This window comes from Phascolarctos cinereus, unplaced genomic scaffold (genome assembly GCF_003287225.1).
Source record: "Phascolarctos cinereus isolate Bilbo 61053 unplaced genomic scaffold, phaCin_HiC Scaffold_2;HRSCAF=192, whole genome shotgun sequence".
In the NCBI taxonomy this organism is placed as follows: domain Eukaryota; kingdom Metazoa; phylum Chordata; class Mammalia; order Diprotodontia; family Phascolarctidae; genus Phascolarctos; species Phascolarctos cinereus.
Genome location: NW_027555625.1, coordinates 218,048,294 through 218,067,783, shown reverse-complemented (window position 1 = coordinate 218,067,783; position 19,490 = coordinate 218,048,294). Strand labels below are relative to the sequence as shown.

Genomic DNA, 19,490 nt, shown 5'->3' with positions numbered 1-19,490 from the left:
TCAAGAAGGCCTGGGTTCAAGTCCTGATTCTAATACATACTGTCTTTGTGAACCTTGACGAATCACCAACCTTCCAGCTTTTTAGGCAAGTCTATCAGATTATTAATTGAAGACCAGGTGCCCTAATATGTATTGGCAGAGAGAGTCCCTTTATGGAATTCTTCCACACCAATTAAATCATGGGTGTGCTTAAAAAAAAAAAGGAGGAAAAACTCCAAACTATAACCAGACACATTTTCCTGTCTGAACCTATTCAAAACCTTTGGTATAAAACTGTTCTGTTTTAAGAGGGGCAGCAGATAGGGTTTTATGAGCTGTTTTGAAAAACATTCATCTTTTTCCTGAAATGGACTCAGCGAAATTGGAAGGCAAATCAGTACTGAATCCTGAGTATCTGAAAAGGTCTGGGCTGAAAGACATACTTTAACTTGAGTCATAACTAGCAACTTTGGAGTCGAGGCAAGCAGCACAGAGCACTGGGGGAAGCAGTTCAAAAACGGTCCTTGAAAATACTTTGTAATTCATGAGTAGAAATAATATAAGAAGTAATTAAGAATGTAAAAGAGGATATTTTTTTTGGGAACTGTATTCCCCAGAAGCCTGCACAGACTTCTATTTGGAGACAAATTATTTACTACAGGGTCTCACAGATAGGTGTTACTAAAATACCCATGATCCTTTAGTTTTCATCCTTAAGTGATTATTTTTGCAAACTACATGTGAAGTTCAGTTGTTTCTAATCTTCTGAAGGAGTTATTAGATTTTTGTGTATCCCCTCAATTTTGGTGCCCTGCATCAAAGCCCCGGTTCCCCTCTGTCACAGATACACATGTACCCCCAACCTTTAGAGGCAAAGACATGTATTTGAAAGGACAATGTTCCAATGGAAATAGCTTTCTTGAGTTTTGTCCTAGTTTAGCCTCCAATGATGCCGTCATGCCCAGGAGGGTATGTTCAGGACTTAATGACTGAATGGCTCTAGCTACAAATTTTATTATCTCTAATAGTTGTTCCATAGTGAGCCGATAATGTATTTAGTAGAAATAGACCCAATCAATTTATATGAAATATATAAAACTTTTCAATTGGCACTGGCATCTGCTCTTGAATAATGTTGCCATATGTAGAAAGGGACAGCCTGTCACCCTTACTTGTGGGGATGTTAAAAATGTCACAGGTTAATTGGAAGAGATGGGAGAAATAGAATTATTATTTCTTTACTCTACTTTCCCTCAGCTCTTAGAATCACAGAGTGTTAGAGCTGGGAAGGTCTTTGGAGATCAGTTAAGTTCAACGCCGTCATTTTACAGATGAGGAAAGTCAATGTCTCAACCCTTCCCTGACCCTAAATAATTCATAGTGATTGGATTATAGACTGAGAGGTAGAAGGGGCCTCAGAAGCCATCTGGTCAAGCCCTTTCATTTTGCAGAGGTTCAGGGAGGTTGTGACTTGCTGTTGGTCCTATGAGTAGCAAATTGAAGAGCCAGGATTTGAACCTAGCCACCCAGTGTGGGTCAATGGCAGAGCTGATGCTCCAGTCTAAGTCTCCTGACTTTTTTGTCCAAGGTTTTTGTCCATGATGTGACAGGGTCCCTCTTGTACTATTCGTATTAAATGATATTGCAGTGTGCTTATTTGTATGCTCCTTTGAAATTATTCTCTTATTGCCTTGAGTATTTTTATTCATCCATCCAAACATCCATCCATTTATCTATCTATCTATCTATCTATCTATCCATCTATCCATCATCCATCCATCCATCCATCCATCCATCCATCTATCTATCTATCTATCTATCTATCTATCTATCCATTCATCTATCTATGCATTCAATGAATCCTCAGCAAATACCTACTGTATGATCAAGACTGTGACAGACACTGAAAGTGATACAAAGTATAGAACTTGGCTTGTCTACCCTCCAGACACAATCTAGTATAGGAGCCAAATTACATACAAAATGAAGAATTAAATAACAGGACCTTGACCAGAATAGGTACTTGTTGCTTGTTGAATAGATGAAAGTAGCTCACATTTATTGTAGCTTAGTCATTTTCAGTCATATCTGACTCTTTGCGATTTTTCTTGGCAGGATACTGGTTTGCCATTTCCTTCTCTAGCTCATTTTACAGATGAGGAAACTGAGGTAAACACAGCTAGTAAATCTGTCTGAGGCTGGATTTGAACTCATGAAGAAGAGTCTACTGACTCCAGGCCCAGTGCTCTCTCCACTGTACCACCTAGCTGCCAGCTCACATTTATTGAGGGTTACAAATTTACAAAGAATGAATGCAATGTAACAATCACGTTGCCAGAATAAGACAGTAGACGCTCAGGGGTCTTAGGTAAGGGAGAGATCATTGCGGACTGGAGGAGTTGGGAAGGCTCTGTGGAGAAGGTAAGACCTGAACTGGAGACTGAGGCAGAACAGGATACCCACATGAAGAAAGGCAAAGTATTTTTTGTGTCAAACTCAAACTGCCCAAAATGGAGCTTGTCATCATTCTCCCCAAACCTTCCCCTTTTCTGAACTTCTGAATCATTCTCAATGGAACTGCCATTCTTCTCATCTCTAGTCTCACAACATTGGTATGACCCTTGTCTCCTTACTCCCCCTCCCTGCCCAAAGACACTCAGGTGACCAACCTTGTCTCTATGTCTAACCTCTCTCATTTGTTTCCTTCTTTTTACTCACAAAGCCACAACCCTTGTTCGGTATCTCGTCGTCAAGCCTTCATAGCTTGTCCATTAGACTCCCTGAATCAAGTTTCTCCCATTTCCAAGCCGTCTTCTATGTCACTGCAAAGATGATTTTCTGTAATTTTCTGACCATGTCATTCCCCTACTCAGCAGACTCCAGTGGCTTCCTGTTGCTCCTGGATCAAGTATGAACTCTTTTTTTTTTTTGACATTTATAGGCCTTCGCAAACTGGTCCCCAACCTAATTTTCTTGCCGTAGAAATTACTTTATATGACTCCCTTTCACAAAGACCAAACTGGCCTTCCTGTTTCTCCCACAGGACATTTTGTCTCCTGTCTCCATGCCTTTGCATGGTTCCTGTGCCTGGAATATATTCCTTCCTTATCTCTGTTTCTTAGAGACCTTCGATATCTCCAAATCTTTTTTCAAGTGCTACCTTCTACATGGGATCTTTCTTGATCCCCCAACTGCTAGGTCCCTCCTTTCCAAATTACCTTTCTGCATATACTTGTTATACTTATATTGCAAATACTTATTTACATTATACTTATTTTTGCATATATTTATTTATTATTGATTTCCCTGAATGAATGTCAGATCCTTAAAGGCCAGGACTGTGCCTGGTATGCAGTAGGCACTTAATCAGTGCATAATTGATTGGTTGATTCTAGAAGGACGGCCACAGGATCAAAGACTTGAACCTCAGAGAGAGCAGAGCATGTTAGAGGATACATCTAGACTGGCCTGTTTGGAGTAGGATGTGGGCAAGTAGTATAAGTAAGGTACCTTTGGAAAGGTAGATTAGGGCTAGATCGTGCAGGGCTTTGAATGCCAAACCACATAATTTACATTTGATCCTGTATGTGATATAGAGCCAGTGAAAAGTTTTGAGCAGGAGAGTGACAGGATCAAATTGGTATTTCAGGAAGATTAATCTATTGGTGCTATGCAGCATAGGTATGAGCCAGAGAAAGCAGGGTCAGGGAGACCAGTTAGGAGATCATTTTAGTAATCTAGGCACATGGTAAAGAGGCCTGGCATCGCATTTTGGCAGCAGGAAGTGGAGGGCAGTGGTTGATATGCTACACACTTCGAGGGAAGAATCTATTGGTCAGTAGATAGTTAAGACACTGTTGTAGACCTTGGGCTGCATACCACTATCCCACTGGAGTGTTGAAATACCTCAGAATTGAGGTTAATTGGGGTTAATTGGGGCGGCTAGGTGCTGCCCCAATTCCCAGGTTAATTTGGGCAGGATTAAAATACTGAGCAGAAAAGGAAGATTTTTGTAAGCTGATACAGAAGGAAATAATCAAAATCAGGAAAAGAATAGATCCAATTCAAACAAAGTAAACAGAAAAAAAGAAAAAAGAAAACTGAATGCTACAAAATTATAATGACCAAGCTTGGTCCTGGAGAAGAGCTGAGAAAATTACCTACATCCCTTCATTGTAGAGGAAGAAGGTCATAGGGCTGCTCATAGGACCACAGATTTAGAGTTAAAAGGACCTCAGAGGCCATCTACTCCAGTGCTCTCATTTTATAGTGAGGAAACTGAGGCCCAGATTGGTGAAGTGACTTGTCTGAGGCTGCACAACCCAAGGCTCACATAAATGGCAGATGTGGGATTCTAATCCTAGGCTCTCTGACTCTAAATCTAGACGATGTTCCATTGTACCAAGCTGGGTATGGGATACTGCCCTTACAAAGAGGGATGATGTGGTAGGTGATTTTGTTGAAATGCTTCCCCTCCACTTCCTTTTAAAGTCTTTGTTACTAGAGATGATTCACTGAATAGGGGAGAGGGCAGGGATATATTCAGAAATGAATGTGCTATAACAACAAAATGCATAGATAAAGAGAAAAGAAAAGAAATAACAAGCAGAGTTCTTTCAGTATTATATCCTTGAGGGTAGTACCAGGCAGCCAGAAGGGCATAGACCAGAACAAAGAAAACCTCTTTTTGATGCCACAGCTTGAAATAACATCCAATTGTTGTCGTTGTTCAGTTGTTTTTCAGCTGTGTCTGGTTCTGTGACCCCTTTTGGGGTTTTCCTGACAAAGATGCTGTAGTGGTTTGCCATTTCCTTCGCCAGCTCATTTTACAGATGAGAAAATTGAGGCAAACAGGGTTAAGCGACTTGTCCAGGGTCACACAGCTAGTAAGTGTCTGAGGACAGATTTGAACTCAGGTCTTCCCAACCTGGGCCGGTGCCCTATCCACAGCAGCACCTAGCCACCCCAATTAAACAATGACATGTAATTGACAAGGGTTAAACATAACTGAGGTGATTTACTTATCGGGGATGGGAAGAGGGATAATAGGATGGAAAGTCTGGAGCAGGACCTGAGGTGATTGCAAAAAATAAAATGAGTGGATTAACAAATTCTTTTCAATCTAACAGATATTTTTTGACCACTTATTATGTAGAAATGGAAGCCCCTTCTGATGACCTGGAGGACGATTCTGGGGTTTTGAAAGTTCTACTAGTAGAGTTTAAGCTCTGAAAGGTCACACTAAAATGAAAAGATCTGCAGGATGGCCCTAGTGAGGAACTCATTGTTTGGTCCCTGGAAACTAACCAAACCAAGTTCTGAGAGACTCGTCCCTAAGGTGGCTGTAAGATTAAGAATTTCCAGGCCACAGCCCCTTCTATTGAGTCTTTCAGTGGCCACTACCAATGAAATACACAGGACATGCATGTATTTATGAAATATGATATTCAGGGTTCTGTATCCACAAGGGCTTTCCTGAAGAGGGGAGAATCCTTATGGCTTCTTAATTGTGATGGGAGAAACTGAGATGTATTGAAGGGTCCTGGGCTAGTCTTAGAATTTTAGTCAGATGGGACCCCAAGAGTTATGTAGTCTTAAACTTCCCAAGAGCATGGATTCCATCTATAGCCTCCCTGGGAAAAGTGGTCACCCAGCTTCTACTAGAAAACTAGCATTGAGTAACTCACTACTTCCATGTTTGGACATCTCTCATTATTGGGAAGATTTTCCTTCTGTTGAATCCAAACCTGAAGACCTGGGTTCAAATTCCATCTATGATACTTAATAGCTATATGACCATGGTGGGTATGTGGCAGGAGGTGGTGGTAGAAATCTTACTTTTCTGAGTCCCAGTTTCTTCATCTATAAAATGAATAGGATAGACTAAATGGCCTGTAAGATCCCTTCCTACTCTAAATCAATAGTCCCAAACTCCTATGATCAAGTGAAAAGGGTGGTGGTGGATGGGTGGCAGAGGTCTCTACAATCTCCTTTTGTATTTGGGACTGAAGGTTCAGGTTGCTTCTCATTCCCAGACAGCCCATACACCAGTCTAGCTTTTGCTCTATTATAAGCCCACAGGAAGGTGGAAAGTAGGAGACAGGCAGAAAACAGGAACTGAGGCAGGTGAATTCAGTTCCTGAGGACTGTCTTAGACTCCTCACCTGATCCTTGGTCCCCTTCACCCTCACCTAAGCTTTTGCAGGGAAGAGAGGGCTGTTTTACATCACTATTCATTCCATTTATTTCAGCCAAATATAGAAATACAATTCTGCAGACCCCTTGATTGCATTATCCTGACCATTCAGTGTAATTGTATGTGCAAAGCCGACAAATGTAATTTTGCCAGCTTTCATGCTTGCTTGTTTTCTCTTTCAGCCCCTTCATCTGATTAGCTAAAGTGACTCAGAAACCTTCCGAGAAAGCTTCATGGAGCACCTGAGTGGACATTTTATTGGATGAACATTCCAGCTAGTTAGCCCAGCTCAACTCAGTTTAGAAGACTGCATTGAGGCTGAGATAAAATAACCCACATAATCCAAGATCAAACATCTTGAGGCTTATGTCCTGGAAAGGCTATGTGTCTGAATCTATTATTAGAAGTATGGGCTATTTATTCATTAGTTCATTCATTCATTTGTTCATTTGCAACCAGCTGCTCTGCTTGGTTGTAACTTCATCATCTTCATCATCACTGTCATTGTCGTCATCATCATCATCATCATCATCATCATCATCATCATCATCATCATCATCATCATCACCCAGCCCATGATTAGCTCATCACCAGGAAACTCATCATCATTGAAATTGCTTCAGTTTTGGTACTCATTCCTTAGTACCCTAAATTACTTCTGCTTCTCTGATTGGAGGGCTGGAAAATAGAGCAAAAAACTCTTCCCATAATCTCCTTTTATAGAAGGCTTGAAATCCCGGTCATCTCTTCATTTGTCATCAGCTGCTCTGGTTAGTTTTAACACTACCACCACCACCACCATCATCATGCCTTTGAAATGGGAACTCTGCTTCCCCCACCCCCTGCTTTTCAGCTTTCTTTTGTGTACAGTTTTCCCCCATTGGATTATAAGCTCCTTGAGGGCAGGGATTATTTTTCTTTTTATTTGTATTCCCACTGGTATACAGTAGGTGGTTAAAATGTTTATCATTCATTCATTTATATTATTTTTTTGAGTCAAACAAGATATTCTGTGGTAGTTTTAGGGAATTTTGAAAGTTTGGGGTGCAAATTCTTCTTTGTTTGGAATATTTCTGTTATTACGGTTACTTTTGCTTTGGCCTTGTGGAGGTTCTGAAATGTCTAATACTAATTACTTTGCCTCCTCTGTTTTCATTATGCAAGGGGCTAGGGTTTCACTTACTTCCTGTATATAGGAGAAAGAAGACATGGTAATTAGGTTTGCTTTTCAAAGTTCAGGGTTCCCTGGGTCTCAGGATGGAGGAAAGGGCATCTGGCGGCATTTCAAAACCTCCATAAACTTGGAGCCAAAGCAACCTGTGGTCATTGAGGGCCTGAAGCCAAATGTCTGTGATGTCCAGGGTCACATTCATTAGCAACAGAATCTTGACCAACAGTCATCATGAATGGATTACACATTATAATGGCTCCCACTCCAAACAGTAGCAGCACATGGAGTCAAATACTTTTCTAAATTCTCCATTGGTGGGTAGCTTGGACACAAGGAGAATCTAGTTTGTTGAAGCCTAGCATCTATCTTTCTTTTCAGGACCTCCCTTTTCTTCACCTTTTTCTTTTCCTGTTGCAACCAATTATTTGATTAAAAAATAATTCTGAGTGGGAGGCAAAGTTTCCAGAGAAGAAACCACAAAGCAGAAGTCTCCTGATGGAGGTACTGTTTTCTAGTGGGTCTAACAATGTGCCTAGGGATAGTGAAAGCATCTTCTGGGGGCTAGTCTCCCTCTTCCGGGGTTCAAGGAGAAGCTTGTATTTTGGCTTATCTAGAACTCAGCCTGGGGCCCCAGTGGTGATGTGAGGTCATAATGTTCCAGGATGATGGTTCCTCAGCTGATTAGAAAAGCCAGGACTATGTCTTGGACCAAGAGAATTTACTGGAAACTGCCTTAAGCTGGTCAGAATAGAGAGGATATATCTTGCGCTGAATTTCCCAGGTTTAAAAAAACATAATAAATTCTAGAGGGCTTTGGATCAAAGCAGGAATAGGGGTGAGGGTGGGGGGAAACTTAGTAGATTCATGCTGGTGAACCTGAGAACCCTACTTACTGTCCTCTAGGTAATGGGAGCAAGAGCAAGAGAGGTGAAAAGTCTTATTTAAAGAAACACAGTATGTTATATCTAGGAATCATCTAATCTGTTCCCCTCATTTTACCATCAAGGAAACAGAGGCCTAGAGAGGTAACAGAATTTCCTCATGATTGTGCAAATAGTTAGTGGTAGAGTGGAAACTTAGAAGACAAGTTTCCTGGTGCCTCATCCAATGCTCTTTCCTCTACAACATTCTTTTAGTTGTTATTCAGTTGTATCTGACTCTTTGTGACCCATTCAGGGTTTTCTGGGCAAAGATACTAGAGCTGTTTGCTATTTCCTTCTCCAGCTCTTTTGACAGATGAGGAAACTGAGGCAAATAAGGTTAAGTGACTTACCCAGTAAGGGTCTGAGGACAGATTTGAAGTCATGAAAGTGAGTCTTCCGGACTCAAGGCCTGGCACTTTATCCACTGCACCATTTAGCTGCCTTATGACATTCCTAGTTGGTTTCAATGAGCCAAAATTGCCTTACATCCAAGCTATTCATTGATCAGGATTTTGGCTCCTGGAAGTTGTATTCCCTCTCTTATTACACAGAAAGAGAGCTCAGAACTTAGTAGGGAAAGGGAAACCCTTGCTTCAAAAAACGGAAAACATTTTTCCCTTAGCAGTTAGAGCACTTCAAGAATCTAAGCAGGTTTTGAGGAAACAATTGACACCTTCATTCTTTTAAGCAGCCAAGATGATTTGGATAGCATGCCAGCTCAGAGCTGTGAATAAAATCTTGGAGCAACATAAAGTAAAGATTTTTCTTAAAGAAAATAGGAAGCCACTGTTTAGTTAAGCAATAATTGATAACCATTGAGTTTAGTGAAAATGGTACTAGTTTATATCTACTCATTCATATTTTTGACAACTTGATGAAACTTGAGTATCATGAATTTATAATTATGTATCAGAGGTATAATAATGGATGTTGTTGGGCAGCTAAGTGATGCAATGAGCCCGGAGTCAAGAAGACTCATCTTTCTGAGTTCAAATCTGGCTTCAGACAGTTACAAGCTGCATGATCTTAGGCAAGTCACTTAACCCTGTTTGCCTCAGTGTCCTCATCTGTCAAACGAGCTGGAGAAGGAAATAGCAAACGACTCCAATATTTTTGCCAAGAAAACTCCAAATGGGGTCACAAAGAGTTGGACACAACTAAAATGACTGAACAACAACAACAACAACAACAAAGAAGCTATAGGGGAGAGCTTCTTCAGGTTAGGAGTGCTTGGCATATAGTAACAATGAATATTTATTGACTGACTGACTGACTTCCTGCCTGGGTCAAGTTTTCTTGGATCATTATTCATTCATTTGTTGATCAATGTCTATCACAGCAAGGCACTGAAGATAATATAAGGAAAACCAGCTTGTTCTGGGAGGTTCAGCTAGAACCTGAAAATGATCTCTCCCTGGAGAGATCATACATGGGGCCAGAAGCCTCTTGCAATGTGCTTTGTTTCTTCATTGAATCCAGCCCCTGCCCAGACCAAACCCCTCTTTGCATTAGAATATCTGCTCCATTAGCATTATGGCATTAGTATATCTTAGGGGACTTCATGAGAAAATATTATTAGCCAGGCATGCATGACAGGCACTCCTAACCTGAAGAAGCTCTCCTCTAGAGCTTTTTACTTCCAACAAAGGGTTTCTCTGCCTCTAGTCCTAGCTGTGAACCAAGAAGTATGCCATTAGGTTCAAAAATACTTCCCAGCTATAGAAGAGGGTCTTTTGAAATCTCCTGTCCATTCCAAGCACAATACTAGAAATCTTTTATCAGATTTGGGGGTTTTAAGAACATTTTTAGGCTGATTCTTTCCTTTTTGTAAGAAATATGCATCCCCTAGGCATGGAAGGGAGGAGGGCTTCATCCGCACATTCTTCAGACTTTCCTCTTTGCTTAGATTGCCAGGGAGACTCACAAAATCATGGAGTTTGAGAATGGGAAAGGATCTCAGCAGTCACACGGTCCTTCCTATACCTGAGCCTCCATTAAGACGTCCCCAAGTAAGTGGTCATCTAGTCTTCTCTGGAAGGTCTTCAATGAAGAAGAACATGCTGCCTCTTGAGAGAGCCCTTTTCACTTAGGGACAGCTCTAATTCTTGGGAAATTTTCCTGATACTGAGCCCAAATTTGCCTCTTTGCAATTTTCATACTATTTTTGCCTTTTGGCTGCAAATGATAGACCTGCTTTCTCGCAGAGCTACACAGCTATTAGACAAATTTCCCCTCCCACCTTTAAAAAAAGCAAAAACATCCATCTGATTCCGTGTCTTTGGCGGAAATAAATTCCTTAGTAAGGGTCTAGTCTTTACCTGTTGGATCAAAGTTGAGGTTCTCCCCATGTGCAGTCTCCTGCAATCTTGGCTCCTGTAATGACTTCTTATAGATACTCTCAAAGAGGTTTCTTGAATTGGGAGCGTCATCCCTTGATATTATCTCCTCCCCATGAACTGGAAAACAGAAGACAGCATGACATCTTGGTTAGGCGGAGCTCACTTAAGGAAGACAGAAAGACGGAATGCAGGGGAGGGATGGTCGGTAGGACTTGTCAGGAAATGAGAGAGAGGGGCTGTTGGCAGGATTGGACTTGGGGTGGGGCTATAGCTCAGGAGGAGGCAATGAAGGGAATGAATGTGGGTGAACTCACTTGTAAGATAGCAGTCCAGGCTGAGGGAGATGTTGTCAAAAGCAATGATGGCGCCTGAGTCTTCCTCCCACCATGTGACAATCTGGAGCCAGAATCTGTGAAGGTGAAGAAGAACCAATGATGAGTTAGATGGTGAGCCAACATTACTTTACCTTGGCCTGGCAGCTAAGTGCCCCACATCTGCCAGGGTGCCATTGTTTTAATCACAAAATCACAGGGCCATAGATTTGGAACTAGAAGGGGCTTTTGAGGCTGTCTAACCCAACCCTCTAACTTTACAGATGAGGTGACTGAGGCTCAGCCTGGTTAATTGAGTTGATCCAGGTCATACAGCAGACACATAGTCAGTCAATATGGAATTTCCTCACACTTGGTTGGTATAAAAATCTATCTCCTTCTGAAGGAGGCACAGCGTAGTAGAAAGATTGCTGGGTTTGGAGTCAGAGGACCTAGGTTTAACTCTTACACTCTTACTGGGTGACCTTGGACAATTCACTTCCCTGGGTCTATTTCTTCCTCTGTAAAATAAGGGAATTGGACTAGCTGGCCCTGCTCTAAATGTATGGCCCTAAGTGTTAATTCAATATCTGCTGCAATTTATCGTTGATAACCCAGTTTGGAGTCTAGAACCTGGGACCAGGCCTTTCAGATCATCTGAGAAAACCTTCCCTTCCAGGCCCAAAGTGGGTCTGATGCACAGGAAGTCACAGCATGAGGAACATTCCAGATCTTACATTAATGTGGGCAAAGCTTTAATTAATGAGGTAAATGGGGCCTTGCCTCAGGGTACCAATATTAAGAGGTGCAGCATGCTGCCTCTGGGGCTGGGGAAGAAACTTCCTCCACATAGCTATCGTCATTCTCCATTCCTTGCCCCTAGTCCGTTAGACGGTATGGCCCAGCTTCCCCCAACCATCTCTCCCGGGCTTTGTTGCCTCTCTACCCAGCGCATTTTCCTCTTCAACTTCTGTGAGACACATGAGCAGATTCTCTAAAAAAGGCCTTCTCTTCCCTTGCTACAACTGCCCTTGGTTAGACTGGCTCTGGCTATATCATCACCATCACCACCTGGTCTGTCATACCCCTTCCTCCATTCCCTGGGCTCCTAAACATTGTCTTGTGCCCCAAGGGAGAACCATCAAGTTACAGCTCTGCCCACAGGAAACAATAGCAAAGTGAGTACCCATAGTAGGCTACAGGGGCAAGGGAACTGATCTCTTTCCATCAGGTTGCAACAGTGTGGTGTGGGGGAGCTCTAGAAGGAAGGAAAGCAGCATTTATTAAGCACCTACTACGTGCTGGGTACTATGTGAAGTGCTTTACAAATATTATCTCATTTGATCCTCACAACAACCTGAAGAGGTAGGTGCTATTATTATCTCAACTTTACAGTTGAGGAAACTGAGGCAAATAGAAGTTAAGTGACTTGCTCAGGATTACATAGCTAGTAAATATCTGAGGCTGGATTTGAATTCCTCACTCTGCGCCCAGCTTTCTATCCTCTTTGCCACCTAGCTGCCTCTAGATTTAGAAGACTTCAGGCTTCCAGTACATGGTCCTGTGGAAGGAGCACTGGCTTAGGAGGTAGAGGATCTAGGTTCGAAACCTGAGCTCACTACCTACGTAACCCTTGGACAAGTGATTCAACCTCCTTAGCCCTCAGTTTCCTCATATGTAAAATGGGACAGTGGTTCTGGATGGCCACTGATGACCCTTTCAAGCCCTAGATCCTCTGAGACCCTCGATTTGCCAAAGATCCTTGTTTCGCCATACTCGCAGTAGTACCATGGCTAAGTCACTAACTTCTGTGACATGGCCTCCTGACCTCTAGTGAAATAGAGACGAGAATCCCTGACTGACCCCCACACAAGGTCATTGTGAGGTGTCATAGAAAGGTGAGTGATTCTTACTGCATTTGAGTATTAAGATTCCCTCATGGCATTCTACAGTTTACAATACACAGCATCACACGTTTTCATCACCATGATCTCATCTGATCCTCTCAACAACTAAATATAGAAGGCAGGATCAATCGATCCTTCTCAAGGGTAGACACACCGTCTTATTAGCTTTGTAGCTCCTCAGCTACCAGGGCTGTGCATTGTAGAGTTGGTGCTTAATAAATGGTTCTTGAATGACTATTTTACAGAAGAGGAAAGTGAGGTTAAGTGGATTGTGTAGTAAGTGGTTAGGAGAATGGGAATTTGAGAATAGGTCTTCTGACTCATAGTTTGACAATCTTTCCAATATCCCAGAAGGGGCATCATAGCATAGTTGGAGAAAATGCTGTATTTGGAGTCAGAGACCTGGGTTCAAATCCGTGCTTCACCACCACTTAACCTTGGACGTGTTATTTAACCTCTCTAGACATCCATTTAAGTGAGGCAGAGTTGTACAAAGTTGACTCTCTCTTCCTGAGTCATCAAAGTCCAGTGGCAAGACAAAAGTCAAGACAACTGGTGATAGCCCAGATTGATTGAACTAGATTGCTTCCAAAGTCCCTTCCAATTCTAAATCTATGATGTTTTGATTGAAACTCAGGTTAATCCAGTCTCTTCAGTCTCCCTTTTCAGCACCTCTGTATCTATCTCTATAGAGGTACAGACATTGATGACCTTGCTTTTTTTTTAAATTTGTTTCTTTTGGGGGCAGCTAGGTGGCACAGTGGATAGAGCACTGGCCCTGGATTCAGGAGGACCTGAGTTCAAATCTGGTCTCAGACACATGACACTTACTAGCTGTGTGACCTTGGGCAAGTCACTTAACCCCATTGCTTAACCAAAAAAATAAAATAAAATAAAATAAAATTTGTTTCTTCTTAAGAATGTTTAAGATGTTTTTTAAAATTGTTTAAGATGTTAATATCTTAATTTTAAGATATCTCTTTAAAATATTTAATTGATAAATTTAAATCAATAATTGTCTACATCATATTCATTTTCAAACATATTTCTAGATATCCCTCTCCCCAACAAAACATTCCATATGACAAAGAATAAAAAAAACTGAGAGAAAAAAAGCAGTTCAGCACAATTAAACAATACATTGGCATTGATCATGTCTGGGAGTATATGTAATTTTCTATACCCATAGACCCCTTCCTCTGCAAAGAAGGGAGAAAAGTGCATTTTCCCATTTCCTGTTCTGGGCCAATCTTGGTCATTATAATTACATAGCATTCAGTTTTAGCTTTTTTTTTTGTTCTTTCTAGTTACATTGATGCATATATATTGTGTCTATTACCCCCCCCCCCCCCGCCTTATATACTTTGCTAGAACCTGCTAGGTTTTGTTAGACATTTTCTTTTTCATGCACATTTATCCAGTCTTTACCATGAGACCTGTCAGAGGCTAGGTGCACTATCATGCCATATCTCCTGTACCCAGGAAGCATGCAACTCATGCTTCTGACTAGACTGATTTTAGCCTTTTTCTGAGTCAACTTGTATACAGGTTAAAAAGCACAAACCTCTTTCATGCCTGGTTTCCTCATCTCCCTCAAACAGGGACCAGAAGACCTATGATCTTGGTCCCTTTTAAAGCTATTACAAAGATTAGTGAGCTGCCTAACACAGAGACCTCAGAGCTACTTGGAGAAAGTAGAAAAAGAAGGCAGACATAGACATATTTTCGCCAGATTAATGCTTCCACAAAAGATGGAGGAAAGACCAAGTATCAGCTGCTTAATGCTTGGCACACGATTGGGTAATGGCCCTCCAGCCCACCTTTATGGCTCTGCTCTCTCCCACTGTCTGCTCCCTACCTGAAGCCATCATCTCCTGCTTATGACATTACCATAATCTGCTCATCAACCAGCTGTGATGTCAAGGCCACACATGGATCTCTAGGGCTGTTACCAGTAGTAAACGAAGTACCTTCCAGGTGGGGAATGGGATACAGAGTAAATAAAGTAGGGATGGGGGAGTGAAACAAAGATCCTATTCTCATTCAAATATGCCCTAAGTAGGGAAAAGGAGAGTGACTTGCAGGATGCCTATCCCTCTCCTTTTATTCTTTATGGCTGTGTGCTAGAGGCAATGGTTTTCTTCACCAGCCAGTGGGCTCTCTTAGCATGGATGGGATGATGCAAGCTGGAGTTGGAAGGGTTTCAAAATAAAACTACTTTTTCAAGTGTTCTGTGAGCAGCTGCTGTTGAAAAGAGCTTGATTGACATGGGGAATTGCACATATTTTGAGGAAGGAACACTCATAACAATCAGGCAAAGCTCAATCAGATGTTGAGATGTAAACATGCCTGCAGCACCCCAAGAGCCGCTGCTGTCAATCCAGAGGATTGCACAGAGACGTTCTCTTAGGAGTTCTAGAAAATGTTGGGAAATAACCAGTGAGCAGGGCTGACATTGGCACAGTGCTGTAAGGCTTGCAAATTGGGTTGCTTCTATCTCCACAACATCTCTCACATAAGTTCCTTTCTCACTACTCACTCAGCCACCACACTACTTAAGGTCACCATCGCCACTCACCTGGACTCACCTGGACAATAGCCACCCTCCCTGTCTCAAGTCTCTCCCTAGTCCAATTCATCCACATAGCTGCCAAAGTAATTTTCCTCCAGTGCAGATCTGATCATGTCCCTCCCCTACTCAATTGCCTTCTGTGGCTCCCTGTTGACTTCAGGATCAAATATTAACACTTCCGTTTGGCATTTAAAACTCTTCACTACTTCACCTCAACCTTCCTCTCTAGCTTCATTATACATTATTACCCTTCATCCACTCTATGGCCTCCCCAAATTACCTTTATGGAGATTACATACATGGCCCTCATTCCCACTTCTTTGTCTTTGCATTGGCTCTCCCCTGTGCCTGAAATGTATTTCCTCTTCTTATATGCCTCACAGAATCCCTTACTTCCCACACGCATCTCTAGAACACACATCTACAGAAAGTCTTTCCCAGTCCTCCCAAAGCTGCTACTTCTCTCCCTCCCTAAATTATTTAGTATTTATTTTTTATTTATTTGGAATATATTTATTCTACAGGGCCTCCAAAAAATTTCAGTGAAGGTTTAAATTTCAGACTATTTGGTTGAAGATGAAACAAGAAGATTCACCTATTAAACTCTCTCAGGAAAGGGAAGTATCCCTTCCCTTTTCTGGATCTTACTCTTAGAATATGGCTTCTACTAGCCTAGTCCAACCACTGCCCTTTTTCTTCCTGCTGGGAAAGATTTGCTCTCTTTGCCGTTGGCTATACCTCTACATGAGATTTCTCTGAGCATGTATGGGTGGTAAAACAACCCATAGCTGCTCATCAGATAACCAATGGTATTTTAAGCTCTTAGGGAAAAAGACCTAAATCCAGGTTTCCTACCCTTGGGGAGGTATAAAAATGAGAAATTAATATCAATAATATCCTCTCTCATACAGCTCAGGAGCCCCCATTCTGGATAGAGTCCTGATGATTTTGAATAAGCAGAGGGCTTGAACTCACTCCTTTTCATTTTCTAACATCTAATTCTCTAACACTCTAGCTCCTAGTCACTTGCTTATTCTTCAGTATAATGTGTTGGAAAGGGCCACTGGCCACATTAGTACACTATTGGTACAGCTATGAATCAGTCCAATTATTTTGGAAAGAAATTTGGAATTAAGCTAAGAAAGTGACTAAAATGTCCATATCTTTTGATCTAGAAATCACACTACTTCGCATACAGTATACACCAAAAAAAGTTCCATCTAAACCAAAATGTTGGCATTAATTTTTTTTTTTGTGATAGCCAAGAATTGGAAATAAAGTAGATGCCCATCATTTCTGGTACATGAAAGTACTAAAATATTACTGCACTGGAATAAATTATGAATATGAAGAACACAGTGAAGGTTGAATGAATGCTAAGTAAAGTAAGTAGAACCAGGAAAATTGTTTACATACAACTCCAACAGTGCAGGTGGAAAGAACACATTGAAAATGAGTCATATAAATGTAATGACCAAGCTCAGCCCCAAAGAAGAGATTTGAGACTTTAATTATTTTTTTTTGAAGAGGTGGAGACTCTGGGTGCATATAATGACTTAACTTGATTAATGTGTTAGTTTTTTGAATTTTTCCCTATCTTTTTTTATTCTTTATTATAAATCTTTCTGGGTGGGGAGGGGGAAGGACAAATGATATAAAAACAAAAACCGTCAGCAAAAATTTTAAAGGGGAGGGGGGTGTTGCTGGGCTTCGATTTGGGAACTCTAAGTTGGACTCTGGCTCTGCAACTTACTAGCTGTGGGTTTGAGTGGGCAAATATTTCTCTGAATCCCAGTTTTCTCATTTATAAAATGGGCATAATTACAGTTGTAAAAAGCTGCAGTGAAGAAAGTATTCTGTAAATGCCGATTTTATTGTTGTTGTTATTATTGTTATTATTATATCTGATAGAGAGCCCTCGTAGGGCTGATGTGGGACTCTCACAAGCCTAGCTGTAAGGCTCTCAGAAATCATCCAGACTGCAGTTCTTTCCTATGGGGCCCTTGCTGAGCATAAATTTCAGACCAAGTGCCTTAGATACTAAGTTCTAAGATAGATAGATAGATAGACAGACAGACAGACAGACAGACAGAAAGATAGATAGATAGATAGACAGACAGACAGATAGACAGACAGACAGACAGATAGATAGACAGACAGACAGACAGCCAGAAAGATAGATAGATAGATATACAGACAGACAGACAGACAGACAGACAGACAGACAGATAGATAGATAGATAGATAGATAGATAGATAGATAGATAGATAGATAGATAGAGAGCTCAGTGGGTTGGTTCCACAGAGGCTGGAAAGTCAAGTTCCAATCTATTGAATTCTCAGGATCTAAGCAGCTCTCTCACCTGTTTATCTAATGTTAGGCAATGTTATATAATGGGAAGAGCAGTGGATTTTAAGTCATGGAATCCTGGGCTCAAATCCTGTCCTTGTCATCCACCACCTCTGTGTCTAGCAGGCCTCTTTTCCCTCTACCTTGCTAATCCAGACCAGTAGAAGAAATGGGCCTGGACCCACGGAGGCCAATTTTAGTTCCCATCCTGAATTGGCTTTGATGATCTGTGCTTCGTTTTTACCAGTCAGTGGATCCTCTGGAGAAGTGGAGTTTTTGTTACCTATTCCTATTCATGAAGCTCTCCTCAGTCCCGACAAAAGAACTTTCCTTTGAAAACAGTAAAATATTAGGTCCTGGAGGACAGGGGCCATTGATCATCTTTGTCCTTATATCCTGGGGATTAAAGAGTGCCTTGAATAGAGTTGTCTGTTTTGTTGTTTATAGTTTTCAGTTGTGTCCAACTCTTTGTGACCCCATTTGGGGTTTTCTTGGCAAAGATACTGGAGTAGTTTTCCATTTCCTTCTTCAGCTCACCTGACAGATGAGGAAACTGAGGCAAACAGGGTTAAGTGACTTGCCCAGGGTCACACAGTTAGTAAGTGTCTGATGCCAGATTTGAATTCAGGAAGATGAGTCTTCCTGATTCCAGTTCCAGTGGTCTACCCACTGTGCCACCTAGCTGCCCTTGCATAGAGTAGGTATTTAATAAATGCTTGCTGACTTTAGATTCAAAAGTGATAGAGATCTCAGAGGCTATCTAATCCAGTTCCCTCATTTGGCAGATAAGGAAATTAAAGCCCAAAGACTTGCAGAGCCAGACTTCAAACTCAGCTCTGCTGCTTCCAGATTCAGCCTTCTTTTTTTTTTTTAAATTTCTTTTCTTTTACTCCATCTTTTTTTTTAACCCCATCTCTTGAACTGAAATGAATCACAGAGTTACCTAAAATGTGAGAACTGGGAGGGACCCCAGGAACTAGAGTCCAGGATTCTTAACCTCGAGTTTGTGAACTTGTTTAAATATATTATAATAATGTATATATTATTATAATATATATAAAATACATATGTATATATGTAATATTTCAATATAACTGGATTTTTTTTGTAATCCTTCGCATTTTGTTTTATACATTGAAAAATATTTTTCTGAGAAGGGGTCCATAGGCTTCCTCAGACTGTCACATGACACACAAAAAATAAGAACCCCTGCTAGTCCAACCCATACTGAAAAGGAATCCCCACCACAGTGTATCTGACTGTCAGCTCTTTAACATGTGCTAGAATATGAAGGAGTCTAATAAAATCCAAGAGATTATTGACCTCTCCCCCTCACCCCTTCCCCCTGCCCCCAAGTAGGATTTGGGAGGTTCTCAAACAAACTTGGCTTAAAACCTCTTTGGCAAATTGACTTTAAGTCCTGGGGCATTAAGTTCCTGGGGCAGCTTGTTTCAGACAGGCCCCCAAGGATGCCAGGGGACTCTGTGCTGTGGGCTAGGTTTGAATGGGCTACGGAGGACTTGAGCAACTCCTAGCTTCCTGAAGGAAATCACTGCCTGGAAAATAAGTTGATGCAAGCTGTGCACTGACTTGGAAAATGCTGCCTCCTTTTCAGTCAACAGACTGTTAATGGACAGTGGATAAAATGCCATATTTGCCACCCAGACAGCCCCGGGGACTGACAAACCTAATTAGGTTCCCTTAATGATTTCAAGTGGCTGACAAAAAGACATGCGTGTGTT

General features: G+C 41.4%; 1 protein-coding gene across 1 annotated transcript in view; it reads right to left on the bottom strand.

Annotated features, from left to right (window-relative positions):
• Positions 1-19,490, bottom strand: part of ALK (ALK receptor tyrosine kinase) — a 1,019,362-nt gene that overhangs the window by 91,736 nt on the left and 908,136 nt on the right. The window contains 2 exon segments of the mRNA XM_020983767.2: positions 10,588-10,725; positions 10,923-11,017. Of these exon segments, the coding sequence (XP_020839426.1) occupies positions 10,588-10,725; positions 10,923-11,017 (233 nt within the window).